Genomic DNA, 27752 nt, shown 5'->3' with positions numbered 1-27752 from the left:
ACTACATCTCCCCACGCGGTCCCCTAGCATGAAAACAATTTCTTGCCCTTGTACTAAGCAAAGATATGTTTTAAATGAATCTGAGCAACTGTTTAGCTCTTGTATCGACTACAAAAGGTGTACATTATGAAATTACATCGTGTACAACGTTGCAAGGTATACATAGGCAACTGCCTACGGTGCAGATTTTGAAGGCGCCAAATAATTTCGCACTTTCCAGGGACTGGTTTAGAAAATAATGTACCATGTTGTTGGATGACGTCATAAGCGTGAGAAATGACCTCCAAATGACCTGGCAATCGCGGAACTGCAGTAGACGTTTGTAATGAAATTATAGCCACACCTTAATATTAGCTTGTTTCTTGTTATATTTCTTCTAACAAGAAGGCGGCATCAGAAAAATTTGAGGACTCGTTGATCAAGGTCGGTCTCAATCTGAACTCGGATATTTTTGACGATTCCTCGTTTGTCTTTATACTCTGTGGACTTCCAGTAACGTCGAATCGGAGAATCGATTATTTCAGCCTTATCGATAGTTGTCGAGGTTGCGATAGTAAGAGTTTCAATTTGTTATACCGGAAGTATAATTAACAAGTTCCGTTATGAAAATTAAAAAAAAAAAAAGTACTTGTTACCACAGTTAATATTATTATTTATTACCACAGTTAACAGTTGTACCTAAAAAAAGTGTCTTGTCCCATAAACAAGAGGTGTCAGGAACAAGGTCATCCTCGTTCGCTCCTTTTTTTCGTTTCGTTTCTTTTTTTTTTCTGTTCCTGTTTAACCCTCGCTCATACATAACAATATTTCAGGCCTCTATTCAGAACAACCTTGGATATATCCAGACCAGAGCACTCTGCCAGAGATTCTTCTGTTGTCACCGAAATGGTCGTTCCAGCAGAAACGCCACCTATGTGGTACTCTTTAATACTTAACTGAGGTTCAGGAGGCTGCAAAAATAAAGTGACAGGCTGAAAAATGATTCACTGTCATTTCGCCGGAGACCTTTGCCACTGGCGTCGTCATGATGCACACCACCGGCGCATGAGGCTGAAAGGCACCAGGAAAGCAAAGTGGAAGAGAAAAGTGTCATGTCTGAAGGTGAAAGAACAATCCTACACCTACAGGATTATAATTCTAGAGGAGAAAAACAAGATTTGCAGCCATTATTAGTGGTAAACATTGGCCAGGCGGATATGACGTTTTGTGGCGTCACGTTTGCCATTGTCATTCGATGCTTACAGGAAATGTAAACTGTCGGAGGAAGAAAAGTGTTCATAATTAACGATTAGAACCAGCTTGGACCTACGTACTTAGAAATTAACGCACGGTGGGTTAGCTTTCACGTTTGGATTACGACATCTGAATCCGAGTCTTCCGAATTTGCCGCCATCGTACACCGAGCATCATCCGATAAAAGGGAAATCATGCCGGCATCCTTTACAATGACCTCAATACGTGCTTTTGCTTAGCTTATAGATCAACTCGTTTAAGTACGTCTACTTCATATTCTGTGGCAACGTTTCTTGCCCCGTGAATACTGATGCCCTTTATGGAGACAGGAAGTCACAGAGAGGAGTAAAAAAAAAGAAAAGAACGGAGAATGACATCGGAATCAACAACTGAAAAATAATAATGAAGATAGCGCTGTCTTATTTTCCAGCAGAAATACGTTTCTCTGGCCAATGACTTCCTTAACAAAACACTTCTAATACGGTCACGTGAGACTCCCCAAGCACTCCAAAAACCTCACGAGATAGCTACCTCTGGCATTCATAAGCAACACACAGTGATCTCACTTCTTCCTTCCTTCAAACAAACGTTTATCACAATTTTAGGAAGTGCGTGCGTCAACCTCCTGGTTGGGATAAGAAACCATGGATGATTCAAATCTTACCTATTGTTAGGCTTAATATGTTGATTTTCACTTTGTACTTTTTAAATAGAATTAAAAGAACAAGTTAGATAATGTGTGCAGTGCGTTACATTTCGGGCGCTTTAGCATATAGAAAAAAAAAAGGGGGGGGCATTATGGCTCATTTAGATGGTGCCTCTTTTCATGCAACACTGCATGCGTCAAGAAACACATGCGTGTTTTTCAGTGCTGGTGGGAATCGAATCTCTTTGCAGCATACCGATTGTATAACACTAGTCTTCGGGTCAACAAATGAATAATTTTGAGGACCCCTATCTTTTGTTTTATCCAGGAATTCCGACATCGTGGAGTGGAGTGGAGTGAGGAACAAACTGTAAATTTTCTGGGAGACTGCACAAAATTCCCCGCGCTTTGGCGTTCTGCTGATAAACATTATAAAAATGAGGAAATGAGACGAAGACGCTCTCCAGCAGATAGGGTCTAAGTGCTCCGTGGATTTAAAATTGGTTTTAAATAAAGTTAAAAGCCTCGTGTCTTATTTTCACAGAGGACATACGAAAGTGATTAAGAAAAAAGTGGATCTTCTGCACAAGATATTTACAAATCCTGCTGGTCCGCTTATAAACATCTTCTGTTTATACCAGGAGATGAGCTAAGGACCAGAAAAGAAACAACATATGATGACAGTGTTGAAGATTTTACTTCTTAATTAACTATGCAATATAAAATGCACATTTAGTAAACAGTTCTTACAAAAATATTCAGTTTTCTTCTACAAATATTTCTCTTTCCAGCAAACACGCCCTTCATTTAACACAAAGCAATTCGCGAAATTATTTCGAATCATATTGGCATCAATTGTAGGATTTCTCGTTGTTCTCTGTAGATTTTTCATCGCGGTGCCATTCTCAATAATCTTCCTCCAAGCATCTTCTACCAGGAAGCCTTCGTCAGTGTTTTCCTGGTTTAATGTTCCTGGTGGGCTGTACAGTTGCCTTAAGCCGAATTTTTTCTTTAAAAATTGCGTTGGTATACGCAAGTAAGCACATCTTCGGCTGTAGACGTTTTAATTGCTAATAGCTTTACGAAATATTCGGAACACTGACGCCAAATGCATTTTCCTTGATACGGCTTTCTCTTGACAACCGATAATTATATTCTCTTCTTGGAGATCCTTTCGACAAATCTGCAGAGGTGGTATCAAGATGTGGGTTGTAAGCGGAAATGCGTCGTCAGCCACTAGCACATGCGGATTTAACCAATCAGTCCCTGGAAGCTCAATCGACTCTGGAAAATGCAATTCCCTATTGTTAAGTGCATTGTAAAATGAAGTGTGTTGAAATATTCCACCATCAGACATCCTCTCTTGCATGCCAACATGTTCCAACATTGGAATAAGTAATTGGCATCTACAACAGCCAGCAAAATAATACTATACATCCCCTTAAAGTTATAAAAGGAGCTGCTACTATTTTCCGGGCACTGTATTGTGACATGTTCCCCGTCAAGCGGTCTCAGACAATGGGGGAAATTCCATTTGTGATTGAAATCTTTGGGAATTTGTAGCCACCATGTTTCCTCACATGTCGAGAGCTGGGGGGGATAAAGTGTTTATTACGTATAAAACTCCCATAAAGGAACTCTTTTTATGTTAGTTAGTATGTATTTTTCAGATGGCTGACGACGAGGATAAGACTGTCACGACTGACACTGAGCAACAACCGGATATTGAAAATACCTCTCATTTCTGGAGCCACGGACTGTATCACAGAAAACGCCCAAATGGAAAAATGACCCAAGAAGCTTGGATTTATTGAAAACAGTTACAAATAAGATGAAATAAAAGTGATCGTTTCTCAATTTTTGGTGAATATGTTGGAAGTAGAATCCGAAATCTAAATCACGCGCGTTTGCAGTCCATTGCTCAACAGAACACACTGCATTCTTTTCGAATTAGAAATAAAATCATATCCTAAGACAGCGGTTCTCAAACCTTTTGGTCTCAGGATCCTTTTACACTCTTAAAAATTATTGCTGCCCCCAAAGTCTTAGTCTTAGTATTATTATGAAAATAGTTTTGACATCGAAGACCCCTTGACAGCGGTTCTCAAAGTGTGGCGGGGACCCCCAAGGGTACACAGAAAATAAACGTTGCTTTATGCATATATGCTAACGCACCTAAAATCGAAAAAAAAGAAAAAAGAAAAGAACAATGTACCTTTCATTGTGTGAATCTATGGAAACTCCAGAAATCCATCCCCAAAACTGATCAAATTCGTCACCGAGAATCGCCCAACGTTTCAAAGACTAATTAATCTTTTTCCTAACGTTCAACAAACTTTTTTTTTCCAAGTTCATATTTTAATCTGACGATTAACACTGTAAACATGCCAAACTGTAACAGATCACGAGATTTAAAACCTTCTTGTCAAATTCTAATCCTGCGTGCGATTACAGCCCCTGTCTGATGAATGTGAGCGTGTTCCGATCCTATCCTCCATCCGTGGACTACATCTCTACAACTTCACCTTGCGCCACCCTAAACTGTAAGGTTTCGTTGGTCCCCCCCCTCCCCAAGTTCAATTTCATACATAATCGGATTAAGAAATAATCCGATTAGAGAAGAGATAAATCTAGGACATACACATACATTCACTTTTATCCCTCACCTGGCTAAGTACCTTATTTCTTATTCGTTTCAATTCTAGTTCTATTTCCTCCGCTCTGTGGCGCCACAAGTGATTTATAGGAAATTAACTTATGTGCCTGTTTAGACACTGTTGTCTACTAAATATATACGGTGTGAAATAATGCAAGGGTTGGTGCTCAATCAGTAGACAAATGTATAGGATCAGAAGGCGAACCCGTGGTCAACAATAATGGAAGATGCTTGATAGACTTCTGCATTTTTAATAAACTTAAAAGTACAAATACTTTTTTCAGACACAACAATATCCATAAATTCACATGGGAATCAAGAAACACAAAGTCTATAATAGATTATATTATCATTAAATGACAAAATTAGAGACACTAGGGTATTCAGAGGCAGTGAAATTGACAGTGATCACTACCTAGTAGAAAGCCCTTTCAAAATAAAAAGAAATTATCTTAATAAAAAGAATAAAATACCAACAAAAACTACTAAGAAATTAAAAATACATTTGTTGGAAGATGAAAGCACTAAATTCCTGTACGAAAGTCGATTGAAAGATAAACTCAAATCAGATGAAAGTGATAATGTTGAGGAAATCTGGTCAAACATGAAAAAATCAATTCTGGGAGCTACTGAAGAAAGTCTTGGATATAAAACCTATAAAAAATAAAAACTGGCTAAGAACTTGGAATGAAGAATTGAAACAAACAATCAATGAGAAAAAAAAAGAGACCTATAAACTGTTCCTACAAACTAAAGACCTACATCTACACATTAAATATAAAAGCTTAGAGCAGAAGTCAGAAAACTAACCAGAAGAATCCGACGAGATGACTGGGATAAATTTGTTAAATCTTTAGAACGTGATATCACGGGCCCACAGAGAAGAGGTTTTAAAATTTTTAAGAAATTACAACTAGACACAAATGATCAAATAAAAACCAACTCCATCTCCCAAGCAGAATGGAAGCAACCCTATTCCAAACTATGGTATAACCCAGGCGCTAGGGAATTGGAAGATGAATCTGTGATAACCAAAGATGAAGAAAATATAACAATGGAAGAACTGGAGTTAATATTACAAAAATCAAAAAACCGAAAAGGCCCAGGCATAGACAATTTGAGTGTAGAACTATTTAAATATGCAGGCACCTTACTAAAAAACGCACTACTAAAATTATTTACATCATATGGCATAAGCAATAGATACCCAAAGATTGGGAAACAGGAATAGTAATCAATTTACACAAAAAAGGCTCCAGAAATAACCCCAACGACTACAGAGGGATAACACTGCTGTCAACTGCTGCAAAGCTATACTCTAATATACTATATATACAACAATATATACAATATATATAACAAATTTTGGAGAAAAGAAGAGAATTCAATCTACCAACATTTCTGCTCTTTATTGATTATGAAAAAGCATATGACAATGTAAACCGGGAAAAACTTTGGCAGGTTCTACGTGAAGAAAATATCCCAACCCAACTCCGGAAAGCGATCCAAAGCCTATATAAAACCTCAAAAGTCTGTATAAAATATTCTAATGGCCAACTATCAGACCCAATGAACACCAATAAAGGAGTGAAACAAGGATGTGGACTATCACCAAATTTATTCAATATCTACATCAATAAAATTCTTAAAGAATGGAAACAAACAATTAACAACGGACTACAGTTGAACAACAGGAATAAAATCCAAACTATATTATATGCTGATGATCAAGTTATAATTGCAAAATCCGAAGATGAACTACAGATAGCAGCAAATGAACTGAATAAAATAGGTAAAAAGTACGAGGTGAAAATCTCCACCTCAAAACCAAAATCAACGGAATTATGTGGAAAGAACATACAAAGAATCAAAATTGTTATTGATGATAAAATAATAGAACAAATATCTGACTTCGCCTATTTGGGAAATTTAATATCAAATGAAGGGAAAGACATCCACTCTAAACTACAAAAATAGAATGAAATGAATGGAACGATTAAACGCCACTTCGGAAAACAAATGACAACCGAAACAAAATTACGACTGCACAACATCACTTCAAAACCAGCCCTCTTCTACAGCTGTGAGACTTGGGTCATAAATAAGAAAGATACACAAACTAGAAGCAGCACAAATGAGCTTTTTAAGACCATTATTAGGCTTTAGAAGACTAGACCACCAAAGAAATTTAGATATCCGCGAGAAATTAAAAGTAGATAACATAGTAAATGACATAAAACGGTATCAGGAAAAATGAACCCAGACCGGATCCGAAAATTAGCCTTTAACTACAAATCTACAGGCAAGAGAGATGTGGGTCGACCAAGACAACGATGGCGAGATCAGGACCACCTCCAAGAGTTACAACGGAACAGGTCTTAAAAGACCTAAGCCGGACCAAGTTCATGATGAATGTGAATTTATACCGCGTCGCAGCATTTCGGGATTTACAACTGCCTACGACGCCGAATTTTGAAGGCGTGAAATAATTCCACACAAACGAATTATGAACGAAATTCCTTTCCATGAACTCTGATTTCGTAATTAATGTACAGTAAGAGTCCGTGCGAAATAACTCCCCTCTCATGCTTACGGCTGATATTGTATTCACCATGTTCGTCCGTCCGTCCGCATGTAATAACTCTACTCGCAGTTGAAAATTTCAATGAAATTTCATTTGTCTTTTAGAAAGAGTTATCGTACAGTATAGAAGTTTTTACCCCCTGAGGTATGTTACTTTTTAACGTAATATAACGCGTGCATTATCTAACTTGCCAATATAACCACCTGTTCTAGAGTAAATGCATGTTATTCTTATCAAAAATATCTATTTTTTTTTTTTATTTTAAGAAATGGTTTGTTGCTGATGTCAGTGACAGCTTCAGTTTAGAATATAATTAACTATGCTAGTCAAGGGTAATCAAAAAGATATTTTAGAGGATAAACAGTAGATATATGCCCTCTGATTATCTGGAAATGAGAAGTCCCCCTCCTCCCAATAAGGAAACGTAAACCCATGTGTCAAGGACTTTACACAGACCTGTCATTCTGATTGCTAGTAGGGATGGCCTTCCCAAATACGAGGACTGATTGATTAACAGAAGAGGGCAGCAGCAGACTTGTTATGGGAAGTTGTTGAGGGCAAATAAATTTGAATTTAACTACTTTTTCGCTCAGGGCTTATCGTCAGACACAATTACAACTGCTGGTACGGCAATTATTGTGACTCCCTGGATGAACGGCAGCAAATAATGCAGAATTTATAATACTTCAAATATTTTCTGTCCACGCGTGATCCGTTGTAGAATTTTGAACAAGTTTCGCGTCGAACCAGTCTCAGTTTTTCTCTTTTTTCTGTGTATTGTTCGAAATACAAGGATGAATTTTAGAGATGTTACGCGAAATAAGTAAGACAATGTAAAGACTTCTAATATCGCAGAGTTGAAGAGGACTCCTTGACCCAACGGAGATAATGATAAAATTTACCAATTTCTTCTCTTAAACTTTATATTGTTCTGTCTAATATCAAAACGTTATGTACTGATACGGTTATTTGTTTTAGTTTCATCCATCTCTTGAGGTGTGTGCGTGCGCGCGGCTATTCATAGATTTCACAAACTTCGTGTCACCAGTCAATGCCACCTGGATGCAAGATAAAGAGTTACATATTGATGCATCTCCGTCCCTATTTACTCACATGTGTAACTCACCTGGTCGTACACTTCGTGCACTTGCTATCACCGCCACCTGCAAGCGAGATAAAGCATTATTCGGTAATATTACCTTTTTTAAAAAATAAATTTTAATATCTGCAGTTATTTTCTCTCTTATAAACTGCGTATTGTGGTCATTAATTAATAGAAATTATACTGCTGTTAAAAATCATGTTTAAAAATTACGTATATATTTAACTACCGGTAGATGGCGTATTTTGAAATAGCCTGCCATTACCCTTAAGACTTTTTTATTTTTTTAACAAGCATATTCCACGTTATTAACCTGGTTATGCAGCGTATATTTATGTGATAGTATTAATGGCGTATTTTATTTTATTTTATTTTTTTCTCGGACTCTCAGTTTCTATGGAAACTACATTACGATTATGACAACCAAAGTGTTGCCTGGTCAACGTGCTCTGATTATTATATCGGACACATTTGTGGGAATGTTTGTTCCCATATTGGTTATATATACGTTGTTATGGCAACTACACTTGAAACTGCCGGAGGAATATGGTAATATCTTTAGATAAAGATTGTTAATCGTGGCATTATTAAGTTACCCGAGTGAGGAGAGCATTTATAGAGGAGTATAAGTGTAGAAAAAGAGATTCGCAGTGTTTCTCTTTAAACTGCGTTCGTTCGGGACAGGGTGCCCCGCGAATAGAGTTCCCGGATTGGACACGAAACCTTCATTGGTAAATACCCGTAATATTCGACACGAAAGATGCTTATCGAGGTCTTATTTCCTGGATTTTTCGTATTAGGCAAGGAATGTGATGCCTTCAAAAGCTCACACAAAGAGATCAATGGGAGGGATCGCCATCAAATACAGAAATAGTGTCGTATGAGGCGAACCCGTGTGCAATATTGGTTAGCCTGTTTCCTTGTTCAGCGACTCGCCGAGTTATTGTCAACAAACAGCGGACCCTGTGTGGTGCCCATAAAACCTTTGTCCCTGTTTGCACCATCTCAGTTTAAGCGGTAACAAACCACATTCCCCACAGCGAAGTGAAGCACCACGAAGGAGGTTATTAGCATACGACACCCAGCTGGGGACTGTGAAATTGCCCTTCCTTTTATCTTCAACTATGCCACGTTCCATTTCGTCACCAATTGTGCTCAAGTAAATGGCATAAAGGAATGTCGTATTTTTCCGTATTGTATCCAATAATACACTTTTTTTAAGAAACCCACATAAGGGCCCTACCTCGTTGCCTGCAGTACGAAGAGGTAAGCCATTGAGTACTGCCATTTTGAAATGTTACTTCTTATACAAAAAAAAAAAAAAAATAAATAATCCAAACATTGGACATTACTGCCAGACGACTTAATCCCTCCTGTCCCCCCTCCCCCTATAAAATTTTACCTCCAAAAATCAAACTTTAATCCCTTAGCAACTAAAGATGTTTCAACGTTCACTGGGCTTCTTGGTTCACATCACCAGTACACGAGATGGCGCTGTCTGTAAAAGTTCCTTTAGGGGAAAACAGATATAACAGACCCCAACCTGTTTCTCGGAATAACCCCTAAACTGATATTTAGACAGGAAACGAGAATCCACAGACCTACTGACGCCTTCTCTCTCTCTCTCTCTGTGGTTCTGAGAATGTGTAAAAGAAGGCGTTCGAATCCCCAAGGGGTTTGGAAATACGTAGCTGTAATTTGCAGTTCATGCCAGCAACGTGTTCAGGAACCCATTCAAAGTGAATGAGGTTTTCACCAGCAGGTAGTTAGCGTCCATATCGAGGTCTTTGGCTGAATATCGCGAACTACATTTTAATAAGCTTCTTTCTCTTACTTTTTTCATCACGTTTGATTTATTATTTCTCGGTTGCTGCGTATTATCGTTTATCACTGATAAACATTTTATTATTTATTTGATTTATTATGTTTTTATTACCTGATCGATTTTGTAGTGTGTCGTGCCGTACGAAAAGAAAAAAAAAAAAAAAAAAATCATTATCTCTCGCGTTTTCTCCAGGCGAATTTCAAGTTGCATGAAAATTTGAAATCTCATTCGTTCTATTTAAAGGCTCAAATAAATAAGCCGACGTCCATTTTTTGACATTTCGTACATTACTGTGGCGTTTCACGACGAGGTCACGTGGGACATTTAGCGCGCACTCACGTGAATGCTCCATCAAATTCGTCGTTGAATCGGTGGAGTCTAATCGAGAGGTTCAATCGGCGAAAACAGTCTACGTGCAGTACCGGGTCGCTCTGTACTTCGCCTGCAGCGATCGGAGGTGACCAGGTCACTCCGATGTTACTGCAGATGTCACTCCGAAACGACATCTGCCGCCGCCGCTGCATTACGACACCTCACGTGCTAAAAAAAACGAAGGAGTTGGCGATTGTTAGTCTTCGGTTGACGTTTTGTCGACGGCAGGAAATTTAAAGTTCAAATGCTCGCGCTGTGCATGCGCGCGAATAAAAGGACTTCCTAACAATGCCGGAATTCAGGTCACGTGCAGGTTACAATTTGAGATGTGACGACACGTACATTCGCATATTATGGCGTTTCAATTACTCGCGCGAATCTGCATACCCACAATGGGAACGCGGGGCGAAATTGGCATCTTTCTTTGCTTCTCGCCACAATGCAACAAACGGATAAAACCGAATTTTAAAGCGGACGAAAGCGTTTTATCATTGGGTCGTGTCACCGGCGAAGAAAGATTTATGTTCTGCGCACACAAAGAAAACGGCACCTTTAAAAAATTAAAAATATTGCTGACGTCCCTTCCAGAAACAGTTCCGAAATCCTAAATCCACTTCACGCAAGCGCAGATGGAGCGTTCTGGCGGATGTCTTTGTGGAAAGAGGGGACGACCCAAGTGGGCGAAAATGTCTAAAAAAAACAAAACTAATGACAACAGAAACAAAAAAAAAGTTTTGTTTTTGATTTTTTCCTTGGTAAGCCCGCATCAGGACTGCTGACTTTTTACGTGGACCCACACACCTGTGTTTTGGTGGGCAAGGAAGATTACACGCTCATTATCACATACCCTTATCGCTGCACGTCTTAGCGTGCACTTTGTCATCTCCGCAATATAAAGTTGGCAATACTGGCACTGATAGTCACTTTTTAATATGGTTCTCTCTTTCAATTTCAATGTCTGAAGGAGTTGAGGGCAGTGGGACTTACCACAAACCGCATGCGCAGTATGGTGATAGTTGTGAAAAAGACGCCCAAGTGGTCGACTGTTTGGAAGTGGTACAAGGACATTGGCCAGGCAGATCGATATCAGTATATACCAACTGGAGAAACCGATTCTTCATTCAGGATTAAAAACTTTCGAAATATTCAAACGTATGTGTCACAAAGAAATACTGTACTTATTTTAAAGATAGGAAGATATCTAATATGCCTTTTCGTACACAATATAGACGTCAAAATCGATCGTATTTCTTTTTAAAAAACAGTTGTTGATCGCGTTGGTCTTTAAACGGAAAGCCTTTTAAAAAAAGAGGATTAAAAGTAACATTTTGTAAAATTGTCACTCTTTCGGAAAAGAATGGATTCGTGTATACAGCCAATGCTAACCATTTTCTTATTGAAAATACTCACTACAGTACGTCTCAGGTTAGCTCGATTATGACAGAGTGCGTGTTTAGGCTGTATTCATCCGCAAGGAAGGAATAGTTAATTAATAGTTAACATTAATTTCCTCCTTAAAGCAAGTATTGCTGATATGTAGATCATCGTGCCATTTAATTAATGATATAAATAAAAGGAAATGGTTTGTTATGATTATGTATTTCTGTCGTTAAGATTATTTTTAGAACTAAACAGAAGTAGTGACGTATGAATTAAATAAATGAAATCACGAATTTATTTAATTAATAAATAATTTAAATTATAAAATAATTATTGAATTACATAGCGTCAGAAGAACTGTCCTGTCCTCTCTCTCTTGTTGCCAGCAGAACTTAAACTGCTTTGTAATGGTCTTGATTCCAACAGCAGAACAAACTTCGCCTTCATAACGAGTTTCCACGGTATTGCACCACTTTCAAGCAAACTGCATCGTAAAAGACTAATTGCTCTTCTCTGAAACAAATATGTTACAACGTATTGCGATACCAGGGCAACTCGTTGTGAAGGCAAAGTTTGTTCTACCGAGCATTAAGATCATTGCATTAATTAAAGCAGTTTAAATTTAGCTATCCACAAAAAACGCACGAAGAGACGGGAGCATTCTCCTAATTTGGATTTACTGAAATCTGCGTGATTTCAGTAAGTCCAAACAGCATTCGCTATTTCATTTTATAAAAATCTAATCTGCAGACACATAAATTGCAGTTATTAACTTATAAAGTATAATTAAAACTTCACGTTCAAACTTATAAAGGCTGTTGTTAAACCACAGACTGACAGAACATTGCACAATTCATCACTAAAGATGGCGGAAGGATATAAGCGGTTTGGTTTGATGTGCTTTGCCTGGTTATGACGTCACGAACGACTCTCTCAACTCAATCTGAGACACACTGTAGTCACCTGATACCTATTGGCGATCCTAAAAGTCTTTTCTCTCTCTCTCTCTCTCTCTCTCTCCATACAGAAAGAACAACGTCAACTGCCTCCAACTCTCATTTTAAATACTCTTTTTATTAAAAAAAAAAATCCTCTTATCACTATTAACATTTAGTTGTTTATGTTGAAAGGACAACGTTAATAGAACAAATACCACCCTGCCAGAAGTATTCGGATACCCCTTCCAGTGAACGTTGCGAACGGTACTTATAAAAAATAGAAAGAGATTTAAAAGTATGCAAGCCACAGCAGACATATCACAAAGAAGCAGAATGAGTCGCGGCAATGCGGGCTTTCAGAAGGGGCTTAATCGTTGGATGCCATATCAGCAATTTGCCATTGCGTGCGTCATCCACGCGTTGGAACCATGCAGAGTCAACGGTAGCCGATGGCGGAACGGCATGACAGAATTATGGTGTGGGGCAAATCCTCATGGTTTTCGAACATCGGTTGGATAAGAGACCAAAAACCATCAATACCGAGTTGTCCCTTCATGTTCCATTACGATAGCGGCCCATCCCGTACAGTAGAAACCTGGTGCGAGGAAAACACGGTCCAACAGCTCGCCTGGCTGGCACGGTCCAAACCTGAATCCGATCGAACACTTTGCTGGATCGAGGGATGGCCAGTGGGCCCTTCTTTTCATATGAACTAGCGACTGCGCTGATGGAGGAATGGACACAGTTTGCTGCTTGCTACAGTGAACTGGTCAAAACCGATGCAAAATGGCTCGATGGTGTCATTGGGGTTAAAGGCTGTATGTTTGTTTGGTTTTTAGGAGCTGTAGTTATTTTGGTTTTTAGGAGCATTAGCATCGAAGGCCATATTGCTCCGTGGATATGCGGTGGTCATTCCCTGACCTTTTGCAGGAAGTTTGTTCCATGTTTTAGCACCTCTGTATTTTATACTTTTCTGACCTATGGCTTTTCTGAAAAGCGGAATCTTCAGGTTGGCTTAATTTCTTAGATTGTACGATATTTCTTCTTCGTCTGTGGTTATGAAAAAGGATCTGAAGAGAGGGGGAAAGTCTGCTGTCTTCATAGCATTGTAAACAAGGATCGCCTCGGCTTTCTGCAATAGCTGGTAGATGCTTAGGAGTCTCAGTTCCTTGTATCTCGAACTAACCGATGCTTTCCAGGGAAGGCCCAAAATTGAACGAACGCATCGATCATCATGCGCACATATTCATTTTTAAACGACTGACGTCTAGCAACGTTTATGCTTTAGTTTTCTCATAAGAAGAAATTCTCCAGAGGTTGATATTTTTGTTCAATCCGATAAAATATATCAATAAAAAAATCCGGGAACGGCAAACCCTCGATCAACGAGGGCCTCCTGTGGCGTCTTTTCACTGAACCCGACACCCGTTGGAATTTATACTTTTTAAGAGAAAATTCCACTAAAAATATTTAAAAAAACTACGCAAAATAATTCTGTACGTTATAAAAAATATCGCTTTTCTGTAAGGTTTATAAATCCTCTCCCCAAGTCAGATTTTGCGCTGCCCCTGAGCTCAGCGTCACGATGACGTTGCAGTTGTTAACAGGATAACCCCCCCCCCGCCCGTTCTGTACCCGTATATTCCAATTAATAACCACAAGGCGTAGATTTCGATCCCGCTGTCGATGGTGTACCACACGTAATTAGCTCTCTTTCTTCCAACTGGGCCCCTTATCCATCCGCGATCATCTGCTCCACTCGCAACCGAGTGTGCCACACATTGACATGTTTACAAATGGAAAACCTTTTCCGAACGTTACCCACTATAGAACAACTGATAAAACACTTCTCGGTATTGTATCTTGCATCCGTCAGAGGACACAGGTTTGTCCGAAAATATACCGAGAAACAGGAAGTGTGTCCGAGCCACGCTCTGATATACGAAAGAAAAGAAAAACATCGAATTTCTCTAAAGATTCGTTCGTATTTCGCGGCCTTCGCTGTCGGAGAGCTCATGTACAAACGACCCGACGTATTTCTCTATTCGTGCATCGCAAGAGCCTTGAGTTTCGTTTTTTAAACCTCCCCTCCGCTGCGAACTCCAACCTCCCTATTTTAGCGACGCACAATAGACCGGTCCTGTACAAGTTCTGCCAAGCGGCGCTGGCAGTAGAGCAGTGCTTACTGCGTGCCTCGTGGAGTGTTAGAGTTAGGCTGACAGACGACAAGAGAACCACGTGGTTTCTCTGAACTTGTCAGTTTCACCTTGTCAAAGACGAATACGTACGGTGGACTAAGACATTGGACGAGAAGACAGAACACTTGGAAATACTCCTGCTTGTCCCGAAGCACCAGCCGACGTATCTGGTGGAGAGAGAGAGGATGAAATCAAAGCGAGGTAGGCATATGTTTTGCTGTTCCTTTTCCTCTACGAACCTTTAACGTATTCTGCATTAGGCTTAGCAGCTGACTGCTGTCACGGCATTAGCGCACGTGGTACAGGACAGTGCGGATCCCGCAAACCTTCTGCTCGAACACGTTCCCGTAACACAATCGCTCTTAATGTCTGTTTTAAAGCTCGTGCTTCTCCCCAAGCGCGCCGGTATTTTTAACCGAGGTTAAATTCTCGTTCGGTTACGAAAACTCTTTTACCTCAACCACGTGAGTTTTACAGTCGCTGTCACCGATTGCTTGTCATCCCCCTTCCCTCTGAAAACCAAACTTGCGCAGTTGCCTCTGAGTAACGAAAACAACTTAAAACATGACAATCGGAAGGAATATCGGCAACTCGCGTGTGTTCAAAGATCGGTGTTAATACGCAGTTCAGAAATGTCACATTCAGGTGACAGACGACTGTCGCCATATTGCCTGTCATGCTGACTAAATGACCACTGACTATTACGGAACTAATAATAGCAACGATAACGCTGTATCCCAGGTGCACGCTGTCTGTACGCTTCAATTCGTAATACTCGAGCAAACGAGAAAATGCCCATTTTTCTGTTTACTTGCCAATAATTAGAATTTCCATGGCAACCATTGTTGGGATGTCACATTTCAGTCTTTTGCATTTCGTGAATACGATTGCCAACAATTAGGTTATTTAAATACGTTTGATTTATGTTCTTGTTCGAATGAAAAACGTTATTTTAGCTTGTATTTCAAATTAATATCCCAATAACGCCCTATCAATCGGTGTTCGAGTTAACGCTGCTCTTGCTTTCCAAGGAAAATTCAGGTTTAATTAAATGCATGTCACTGGCAATAGTTCTGATGGTGCAATATCGTGGATATATTTTCTCTGTATCATTAATACAGAAAATTAACCGTTAGTCAGCAGACTGCATAAAAACTTCCTGGTTGCTAAAATGGCCGCAAGAGTGCGTGCCGTGAATTAGGCCTAATTTTTTTTTTTTTCTTTTAATTTAGTTTTATTCTTTTGGTTCTTTAGAAGTGTGTTTTGGTTCCAGTGGAAAGGTGGACACGCTCCTCCTTTGCCTAACAAACCTGCCCGGACCTGGCTGGCGGACAGGTGTGTTCGTAGCCGTTCGGGATTAGGGCAGGTGTTGGCCAGGCACCCTCGCGGTAGTGGGCCACACGTAGCGTGTCGCTTGCAGGTAGGCCGTCACTGCAGGGGACTTTTGGATCCGTGCCAGAAAGGTTGTCCGCTGGAAGGTTTGGGTAAATTACCGTCGGAGGAGAAAACGTTCGTTTGACAATCGCATACGTCACTCGACGAATGATACGGGAATGGCACGGGGGTTATAAAGCGCACTAAAAGGAGAAAATAAAATAAGATAAAAGGAATGAAAGGCAGTCACGGAGAATGTTTTGAAAAAGTTATTTCCTGTCATCGAGGAAATTTGGGAATGGTCCGGTTAATAGTGACGTGTGTGACGTCATCCGTGGTGGTTCTCATCCTCGAAACTACAGGAAAACTTATTTCCATTCCCATAATTTTTTTTATATTATTACAAAACGAGTTTTTTACCTGATTTATTGCCAGCTTGTTTGGAGAGTGGGAATTCGCATTTGTAATGTCAAGTGACAGCGCGAGGGAACGGGTATTTACAGTGTGTTTTCTGGTTAGGAAGCTCAAGATGGCGTTTTATTCGCTTCGTTGATGGAGGGCCGCGCGATACGCCAACTGCCGAAAAGTTCATTAGTTAAACGTCACATCCTAATACGCACGTGGTCATAATCGGATGCAAATCCTGTTCGTTACATGCGAGTATTTCTATGTATGGCTGACAGGCTCCGCGCATGTCTTTTACCTTCCATGTCTCGTGGCACATGCTGTGGCATAGATGCAAATTGCAACGTCATTGCTTATTGTTACGTAATATGCCAGACGAGTAGCGCAGAGCGTGTACGAGCTAACGGAATTTGAATACAAAGGGGGGACGACTGTTTAATCGCCACACCGAACACCTTTGGACGTGGGGTCAATTAAATGTTCACATTCCATTTGGAAGACCTGCAACGGAATTAATATGACGTGCTGAAGCATAGTGCGGATAAATCTGTAGCGCTGGAGAGGGGGGGGGTCCTCTTCCGAGTGATTCAGCGGATTTGACGTATCCGATTCCTTGGCGCCATCGCTCTGCCAGACAGGTGTTTGGTCCGGATAGGTGCTGAAAGTGTACGGCGATTAAGACACCAGCTAACCCCTTCCTAACAGGGTGTGCGTCTGTATATGTATAGGAAGAAAGAAAGACATTCGTGTTCCGTTTTTGCAATCGGTATTCTCCGACTATATATAACTGCAGTGAATAAGGTCAGGTTGCCAATAGCAACACGATGATATTCAGTCAATTTCTTTTTTTTGCCATTCCCTCCATCCCTTAGCGTCGAGCCAGGTCTCCATTTGATCCTTATACTGCTGGGTAGCAGGGTTGTCAGCACGCAGCGGGCTCCCGATGGGGTAGAGAAGAACCACGTGCTGTTTAAAGGCATAAGATAAAGATTGCTCAAGCGTTCATCAATGTCACTGTTATTTATGTCGTCTTTTGTCACTGCACAAATCACTCAAGCGAACAGTATCCTTCCCTGGTGTAGTAAAACAGGCATATTTAGGACCTTCGCCGAATTCCAAGGAATATTTCATGTTTTCCCTGCAGAACCAGCGATTTCTTTTTCCTTCGCGTGCTGTACTGGCAGTTGTACACTAGGCTGAGGCAGCACCATTTAGGAAAATTCCTTATTCATATTGAAATTGGGGTTCCTCAGTCTGTCGGCCTGAAATTATAGACACATTTTATGTGTACGTTGAAGGTAAATCAATACACGCTCAGGTGGACTGGAAAGGTCTTCTATCAGAAAAATCGATGATAAAAACAGTTTTGCTAAATGGGGAAAAAGTTGTCCTCTTCTCCCTCCTGTAAAGAAAGGGGTAGGGACTTCCTAAGATTTCCCCGACAAGTTACAGTACTATTCTAAATATCCGCGTCAACTGGACCGCTTTCACCGTATAATGATAGGCACTCTCTGGCATCATTCTGACGAAGCCCCGAGGGGATTACGCCCCCACGTGCCAAATTACGGCTCCACCCTCTGTGATACTCTCATATTCAACGGTTATTACAGTATATGCCACCGATACCGGACTCTAATAAGCCGAAATAGATAACTTGTATTAATGGTCTCCAACCTGGGTCAAGTTTCCCATCTTTCTTACCCCAGGGGCTATAACAGACTACCCTCTAAGCAGGCTTCCGAACGTACTGTATTCATCCAGCTGTTGAACAAGCCATTCCAGATTTGTCAACGCCACCTGTCGGAAAGCGACACCAAAAAAGCGAAGCAGTACACCGATAAATAAATTAGGAAAATGAAATATGCAAATGGTGAAACTGAAGCACTTAAAACGTATTTTATGTCTGTCGCTCTCACGACCGCACCAGAATGAAATGCAATTCTTTGCCGAGCTTAATTATATCGAAATGTAATTAACAAATCCGCACGGCGCGCCTGTCCAAGTGCATATCTGTGTATTACAATATATACTTATTAATTACCGCGAGCTATCTTCATTAGTTCCCCTTCCATATATCTAATGACACCGGAGACCACAGGGCACAGCTAATTCGACCCCGGAGAAAAGCGAAATTTATGTACGTTGTGTACAGATTGCGATGTAGTCGAGAGTACCGTCTGGTGAGTAGAAGAGGATGTTTGTCTCCTACGGAAAGATAACTTGGGCCACTCGAGTAGCGGAACACAGAAAAAGACCAAAGTTCAGCTCATTTTTTTGTCATCAGTCGCACAATGAAAGTCAACATGTCTTCTTTGGAGAGTCCCCAAGGAAGGTACGACCGTTAACAGACCATGTGTCGGATAGGGGTGAGGTTAACGCGGGCTTCCTTGGCATTCTCCCAAAGTCTGATAGCGAACATCTAACGGTATAGTCGATGTTAAAGTCCATGGAGCACTCTCAAAGCGAAGCTTTCTACTCCCCGAAGCCTTTTCAGCTTTTAAAAATATTCGTTTTCTATATTGGTCCGTGTCTCTTTTGCTCGGATTCGATTTGCATGCTTCAGAATCGGTTCACAGAATTCAGGTCCTTTTAAAAGAATGGCCGCTTTCACTAGTGAAGTGAAAATTGACACCTACTGTAGATATCTCTTTTCCATTGGCGCATCTAATTGAAAAGATGCCTAAAATTGTTCAAAGAGTAAAGAAAAACTACGGAAGCTGTCTTTCTAACAATTAAAAAACAATAATGAGCATCTGCGCAGGTCAAAAACGTTTAATTGTTGAAATCCTGTTCAAATTTTGTCTTTTGGATTTATTTTTGTTTTACTTATGCATAAGATTGTATATATATAAATAAATAAATAAATCTTTATTTGTCTTACCAAATATAAAATATAGGTGTAAACTGGTAAGTAACAAATTCCCTTCACGGCAGAAAATGCCAGGGGATTACCTTAAAATGTAAATAAAAGAATGGCTAAAATATACAAGAAAGGTAAAATATATACAAAAAGATGAAATATAAACTGAATTACTCATCACTACATTTCTGTCTAAGAGTCCTGTCCTGGCAATTGTAATACAAAAGTTCATCTTAACATCACATCCACTGAATCAACTTGTGCGAGATTCAATTGCGTACACACAGTTCTTGACAGAAATTCACACAACTACTAGGCAACAGAGCCTCAGCGAGCCACACTGCGGTTTGTTTCCTATATTTCGGATCTTCTGTGAGCCTTCGTAGGTCAATTCCGATATGTTAGGCACTGAATTGATTCTAACGCACTGGAGGGTATAAACCTGTCGGTTATCTTCAGTCTGTTGGTCTTCATACTCAAGGATTTTGTGCCTCTTAATGAGGATGGCGGGATGTGCCACTCACAAAGCTGCTAGAAGCATGGTGACGACATCGTACCAGTCATCGTACCATCATTTTGATTGTCCTGTAAACGCTGTAGTTTAAACTGTTCAGAAAGCTGCGTGGTCCTTAACTGTTGAGGGAGATGGTGCTTATGGTTTGCCCACTTCAGCAGCCAGAATTCACTCGCATATATTATCCTAATGTGGGTAGGGGTGGCTGACGCCCACAGTTCTGCGCCATACAAAATGGCCGAATACACTGTGGTTCTTAAATATCGTGCGGTTGTTGCAGTCTGTTTCACGTGCAGGAGGTGCTGTTTTGTTGCCCAACGTAAGTAGTTCATTTTCTTTACAATCAGGTCCATATGAGACTTGAACGTAAGTTTAGTATCAAATGTTACTCCCAGATCTCTATGCGTCTCAACAACTGGGATAAGTTTGCCATTAAGTTTCGGGTGTACGAGTGTAGGTGATTTTTTGAGCGAGTACACCATGATTACAGTCTTCTGTGGATTTAGGGCCAAGCCAAATTTGTCTAAGAACACGAATAAGTTCTGAAGTTTATAATTAATCTGGTCACACAATGCACTATTGGTCATGGACAGTTGGGTGGGTGTTAGGATCTTAATATCGTCTGCATAAGTGCATACATCATCCCTACCCTTGCAGAATGGGATCGTCATGCCGGTAAAGAGGAGTCCAGATAGGACTCCACCCTGTGGAACTCCTGCATGGAGTTGGCGTTGGAGGATCTGACTATCTGTACGGTAATAAATGGACCGACAAGTAAGTAGGGCCTGTAGGAACTTCAGCAAATTTCCTTTTATTTGGAAGGCGTGTTGGAGCAGATGAAGTAAGGCATGTACATCCAGACTATCGAAGGCTGCTTTTATATTACCATAAATTATTGCAATTTCCTTTCTGGCTTGGAAAGCATTTAGCATCGCGGCTTGAACTGTGAATTGTTGATCTTGTAGTTATTGAATAATGAATTTGTTGAGGCTGCCCATCCAGTATCTGATTCGACAGTAGAGCTTTCTCCAGTACTTTTAACAGGGTAGATGCAGTAGATATAGGCCTATAGTGCTCCACGAGGTTAGGCTTTGTAATTTTCGGCATTGGAATTACAGCGTACTTATTCCTGTTCTCAGAGAAAACTCGGCTAGCAAGGATAGAGCTATAAATTGCTTGGAGGGGTTCAATTAAGTAAGGGTTGAGACACTTTACCGTGAAGTGGGGACTCCAACTCCAGCTGTTTTAGTTGCCCTGAGGGAGTTAATACTCTGTATTAGTGCTTCTTTAGTGATAAGAACAGACTCCATCTCATTGTCAACTAATTGATCCCACTCAAATTCCCTGACTTGAGATCATGATATATGCTGGAGAATCTGCCGATGTGATCCATCCACGCTTCTTTGTCAAGTCCCTGATTTGTGTCACTTTTATGTGTGCAAAGAGGTAGCTTTCCCCTGTCAAGTGTCTTTCATGCAGCGGTTGATTGCTTTAGATTTTTCCCTATTAAATATTGCTGTGGCCCTCAAGTAGTTAATTCTATTTTGTGTTTCATTAGACAGTTTCCATTTTCTGTGCAGAGTTTGCTTTAGTTTAAACAATGCAGTTAGGCTAGAGTTCCACCAGGTTTTCGATTTTGATGACATCCTTACTACTTTGGAAGCCGCAAATTCTGTAATAGAGTTGATCCAACTGGTTAAGAGTTGTTGCAAATAAGGCATCACATTTGAGTAGACATTCGTACGGGATACAGCTGGCAGCAAATAAGTATTTATTTGGGACCAGAAAGGCTGGCGAAGTGACAAGCTGGCTCTTAATTTTTTCCTTGGCATTGAAGTCCACATACGGTAGCATTACGAGCATTGCAAATGGGCTATGATCGGATGGAAAGAACATTTCGGGGAGTACATCAGTTATATATTTACCAGAAGACAGAATTAGGTCAAGTCTATTTTCACCTCTCGTAGGTTGGTCATTGATAAGAGAGATGGAGCATGGCTGTAGTCTATTTAACATGGTGTCCAGCAGGTTATTGAGCTGTGGTGGAAGGTTGAAATCTCCACATACTATATGGGTGGCTGACACATGTAATTTGTTGAGAAGCCAGTCTACTACATTATTTATCATTTCTAGACTAGGGACAGGTGGAATGAAAAGGACTGCTATATCTAAGAGTACTGTGTGGACTTTTAAAGTGACAAGTAATGACTCATAAAGCTCTGAATCCGAGTAGGCGACCGAGATGATTTGAAGTGCTATGTCACGTACAAACAGGGCTACTCCTCCACCCCTCGTTACAGATCTGGATTTGGAGTAAGTTTTGTATCCAGCAGCGTCATCTATGAAATTTTGCCTTTCCACAGCTTTACATAATACGAAGCAGAAACCGCAGAAACTGAAGATTTTTTGACATTGAAACGTATTTCATATACACTGGTGTTCAAAGAAATGCATCACCGAGGAATTTCACATTTGTAACCCTTTTTCGCGATGGTATGTTACATTAATGACTAGCATCAAAATAGAAATATAAACAAAGGATATGAAACTGAAATACGAAATAAACAAAGGATATGAAAACCGAAATAGTGTATAATTTATATTATGGATGAAATGTTATCAGAAGCCCTCAATTTGCTTCAGTTTATCATTTTAAATGGAAAACAAAATGAAAAGTTCACCAGGTGCAAACTAATATTTAGTTGAACTGCCTCTGGCCCTGATGACAGTAATACACCGTCAAGGCATTGACAAGATCAATTTGTGAAGATAATCAACTGATAGTTCGTGGTGGTTCCAAACACGAATTATGGCTTCCTGAAGTTCACGTAGGGCCTTTGGTTTCTTTCTGGAAACTACAGATTTCACACGATGCCAACAGTTCTCTATAGGATTCAGGTCCGGGCTGTTTCCTGACCAGCTAACAGTTGTAATGGACCGTTCTTCCAACCATGTTTTCACCTGTAACAAATGTAAACACATTACTGTCTAACCTCTAATGCAGAAATGGAGCCAAAGTAATTGCAGAAGTGAAGTAACTTACACTTTTCGCCCGATGACAAGGAGCAGAGTCGTCCTGAAAGATGCAGTTACTTGGCAGGTTGAAATGGTCTCTAATGGTTGGCAGCAATTTGCCTTCCATTATAGTCAGGTATCCATTGCCATTTAGGGAATCTTTTATAAACTGCAGGTGATACGAAATGCACCCCCACATCATTTGGCTGGTAGGGAATTTCACTGTGGACAGCATACAGTCTGGATGGTATTCTTCACCACGTCTATGGCGAATCGTTTGTTTCCCATCAGGTTGAATTTCTTATCTGAGAAAATAACTGACTTCCACTGCTCGGGGGGTCCAATTGACATGCTCCTTACACCAAATGAATCGGTCCATTTTCATTTTTTGTGTGAGGAGGGGCTTCTTCTTAGGACGATGGGCTACAAGTCCATTTTTGAAGAGGTGTGTTTTGACTGTTACTGCGCTTGCTACCGCTCCTGTGCGTTCTTCCCATTCTCTTTTCAGCTGAGACGAAGAAGCCTTTCGGTTTTTAAGGCATAAGCGCTTCAAACCGCGGTCCTGTTTTGGCTTAGAGACTCGTTTCCATCCGGTTCCTTTTTTTTCCATCAGCAGAACCAGTATTCTTGAGTTTGGAAATAAATCTACTCACTGTTGACTGATTACGAGACACTCTATAAGCAATGTGACAGGAAGAACATCCTTCCTCACGTAAAGCAACAATAGCACTCTTTCTTCATGGCTTCAACTGCACGTAACTCGCCATCCTGACACAACCAGGAAATGACTGCAACTCTTGCAGAGCGTGCTTATATAGCTGAATGTAACAGCTGATGCAATATTACGTCATCACCTACGCATGTCAATCTTATCTGATGCAATCTGTAAGAAATATTGTCATATACTTACGTTATTCGGACGATAATTACAGTTTTAAGGGGTGATGCACTTTCTTTGAACACCAGTGTAGTACATTTTTGGTTTTTTTAGTTGTTATGACTACCAAAGGAAAGTAAGTTACTCCCAGACTCGATCTGCCATGTTTGTGGATAGTATATAGTTCCAAAGCAGGTAACTTTTGCGGTGCATGAAGCCTATTTTCGAATACTTATGGGTGCAATTCGAGATATTCCTTGTCAGTTATATCTCGAATTACGAGATAACCCACAAACCACGTGACTACTTTTGTATTATTATTGTTAACAGCTACAAAACAGCGATCAAACGTGCCTGAGGGTGCAGCTACAAAGCATTATTACACAGCTTCAAAGCAGAAGCTTGGAGTATACATTTCCAAAGTAAATAGAGAAGTAAATGTACATAAGAAGACTAGTGAATTGAAATGTACAGATAAAATAAAACTAAATAAATAAAAGTAGGACTCATCCGTCCTATTTAAGTGAACAGGTAGGGGTAAGGCAGAGCACTGGTATTTCTTCACACACATTACACAATCAGAGTCTTAGAACTTGCAAGAAGAGTCCATTTTAAGTCAGGTAACGGATGAGGTTAGCAGTTTCAGTTGCCTCTTGAAGTGTCTGGGGGTGTCAAATATCTCCACATTTGCTTTGTTCATTGATATTGCAGTCCACTCCTGTGCGTTCTTCCCATTCTCTTTTCAGCTCAGACGAAGAAGCTTTACGGTTTTTAATTCATAAACGCTTCAAAACGCGCGGTGGCTGTATCAAAGTTTTAAACATCTGCCGACAACAGCTGTCGTGTATCCCGATGCCGTCCTGTATTGTTTTAGTTCCACACAATGAAGACCTACTAGTGTCCAATCCGCCTTCCAGAGATGAGGCTTCGGAACCGATGACGAATCTGGTAAACAGGATAATTGGGATTACATCTCGGAAGGCTGTTCAAATAAAGTGCCACGTTTCCCTAATCGTCAAGAATTGGTTGACGTAGTGAAGAACTTAGATCGAAATCAAGTCCACTGCAGAGCTCCTGACATCGTGAGAATTGAGTTGTAGGAGATCTGCAGTGGATTTTGGTTGTCATAACCAAACAATCCCTTGGTTCCAAGAAATAGTTTTGCTTCAACCATGCGATATTAAGCTGGGATTGGCCAAAAAATTAGTGAAAGAATTCAGTGGACACCCAAGCACACACACCCTGAAGCATATCGTATACAATCATCTTTCCAGAAATGAAAGATGGTATATTTATTAGTCCACAAGTTAAGATGTCGGAATCGCAAGAACTGAGAGACAAAATGACGGATGCTGAGCGAAATTTCTGGCAATTGTTTCTCCTTGTAATTGAACAGTTTCTCGGTGACATTGAGAGTGAAAGTTACAGAAAACTAGTCACGGTTGTTGAAAATTACGGAAAAACTGGATAACCAAAGTCATTCAAGCTCCAATCCTTGTACTCTTGCTTGGAGTTCTTCAGACGAAATGTGGGCGCGGTCAGTGAAGACAAACCCGAGGAGGATTTCTGCTTTTTAATCTGCAGTTTTCTAGCTTGTCGTTTACTTGTAGCAAAGGTTACTACTCTGTTCTATACAGGGTAGTCAGGAGCGAGAGTACAGAAGCACGTGCTCTTTGATTGGATCGTGGTTCGAGTTCACGTGACTACTAAATACGACTGTAATCGTGATTTGTTGTAAACTTCTCCGACCTGATTGTCGTGATGGAGTATAAACAGGAACTTCGAGTTGTTTTTTGATACTATTGCGCATTTACTGCTCTTCATTTCCGGGATAAACATCGACGCAATGCAAAAACTAAGGTCATTTGCAGACGATAAATTTTCGTAGTTCTGATGTAGTGGCTTCTGCTTTCCATCTGGATTATCTTCTGTACTCAGACAGACTTTTAGGATGGCGTACCCATGGGAAACGTGCGTAATTCCTCGTTTACAGGATCTCGCTGTCTTTTAACATCGAGTTGCGCTTGCATATCGATTTAATATTCAAAATATTCGCATCTCGGAATGCGTTGAAGAAAAAACCTTCAGAAATGATTCTCGGGCAGACCGGAGTATTATTTGAGTACGTTTTTTACGACTACTTAGCAAGTGCTTTATCACAGGAAATAGAAGTAAAAGAGGTACTTCCGCCCTGCCAAATATATTGTTATATTGCCCCTGTCATTTTTCTGATACTATAAATCTACAAGTCTCGGCTGCATGCTCAACAATGTTTGCTTCTCGCTTGCATTCATTGTTGCGATAACAGCGTGACGTACGGCGCTGTATTTCGGCAATATATTTCTCGGCCTCGTGGTGCCGTACGAAGCCATTCGAAGCTATACAATTTGTCCACACCACTATAACGCGGAACGTGAAGACGAAGGTCTAATAAAACTCGCCCCCTTCCCTCTATTGTGGCAATACGAGTCGGTCGCCGGTAATTCAAAAGAACTTTGGACACGTAATTGCCTCTGCAAAGTTGAAGCAGTAATAGTTCGTTATAAAAAAAATAATAAATTCTTTTTTTACCTGTAGTTGGAAGTATGTATTTCGAGAGAATGATCTCGAAGGATAATTTTCCTTCAAGAACTCTGCGTGCTTCTCCTTTGAATAGCTTTTCCTTATAGCGGTTCCCCAAATGGCCTTATGCCAGTCGTAACTTCTTACTTTCCCCTTTAATTTTAAGAGTTTTGAAATGAAACAACGCACTGTTACTAATGGAGATATAAAATTCTCATGTGACAGTAACCGAAGTAGTAATTACGACCTCGAAGCACTGCGCATGCGCACCGGAAACGCCGACTTTTACATTTCTGGCGGTCGTAGTTTTATTTTATTAAAGCCAACCGCTCTCGCGTATTAAGAATTAACGGAAGCGTAATATTTTGGGAACGCCGTTAACCGAGGATCGCCCGAGAGGGGGTAGTCGGAGGGTTTTTCCGCCAGACGGCAGCGCGGTTATGACACCGATTTCATTGATTGAGTTTAATGAGGCAAAACGAATTCGTGTCGATACTGGAGGGCGGAAGGGTGGGGAGCGAGGGGGCGGGGATTAGCCCGCGCTTAATTGATATTGTTAATGAGTCGTCGAGTTTATTTTAGCGGATTAAAAGTGTGTTTTCGTCTCGTGCCTGCTCAAAAATGCAAAGGTTGGTGACACCCGCTTAATTGATGACGAGTTGGCACCAGACAACACCCCTGTGTGCTGCTGCTGTTCTGACATTTAAAACTCGCTTTCTCGTGTCTATAGCCATGGCGATGCTATATCGATAGACAGGCCTCTTCGCCAGATAGTTTTTCGGTCTCCAACTTGGCTGGCTGCAGTTCTCCCCGCAGCCACAGCTGCATTGTCCGTTTCTGCTTCTTCTGAACGGTATCCGAAGGGATATTCAGCGGGGAAGTGGCCTTTAAATAATGGATTAGAATTGTGCGCGTATCTGTTTGGAATGTGTGATTAGTAAGGATGATGGTTGAGGCTGCTTCGGGGAGGAGACGTTTAAGCAAGGTATAGAAAATAATTGGCGCTCTGTCTTCTTTCCTTCTTCTTGGGATTTCCCTCTTCAAGTGTTTACAAAATTCCCTTAAAATCCACCGATGTTTCGTATAGGTATGCTTTGAAGGATGAAACGTAAAATATTTCATTATGTATTAAATGTGTATAAAAGAAACACAGGACTGCCAACAATGCTCATCCTGCACGCTGGCAAGAATAGCCATTGTTATAGGGCTAT

The 27752-nt window shown here is 40.5% G+C and overlaps 1 protein-coding gene across 2 annotated transcripts in view; it reads left to right on the top strand.

Annotated features, from left to right (window-relative positions):
* The window catches only part of LOC150087417 (uncharacterized), a 149511-nt gene that overhangs the window by 34545 nt on the left and 87214 nt on the right, over window positions 1–27752 (top strand). The window contains exon 1 of one of the 2 annotated variants that reach the window (XM_090371169.1): window positions 14906–15135. The exons of the other annotated variant lie outside the window; for it this stretch is intronic. Within the exon in view, the coding sequence (XP_090227295.1) occupies window positions 15120–15135 (16 nt within the window). The 5' untranslated portion in view covers window positions 14906–15119. Of the gene's footprint in view, window positions 1–14905; window positions 15136–27752 lie in introns of those variants that run through there. 2 annotated transcript variants of the gene reach the window in all.

Source organism: Mastigoproctus giganteus, chromosome 4 (genome assembly GCF_048544385.1).
Source record: "Mastigoproctus giganteus isolate SK-2022 chromosome 4, ASM4854438v1, whole genome shotgun sequence".
Lineage (NCBI taxonomy): Eukaryota > Metazoa > Arthropoda > Arachnida > Uropygi > Thelyphonidae > Mastigoproctus > Mastigoproctus giganteus.
Note: the sequence above shows the minus strand (reverse complement) of the source record. Positions and strands in the feature narration are given on the sequence as shown.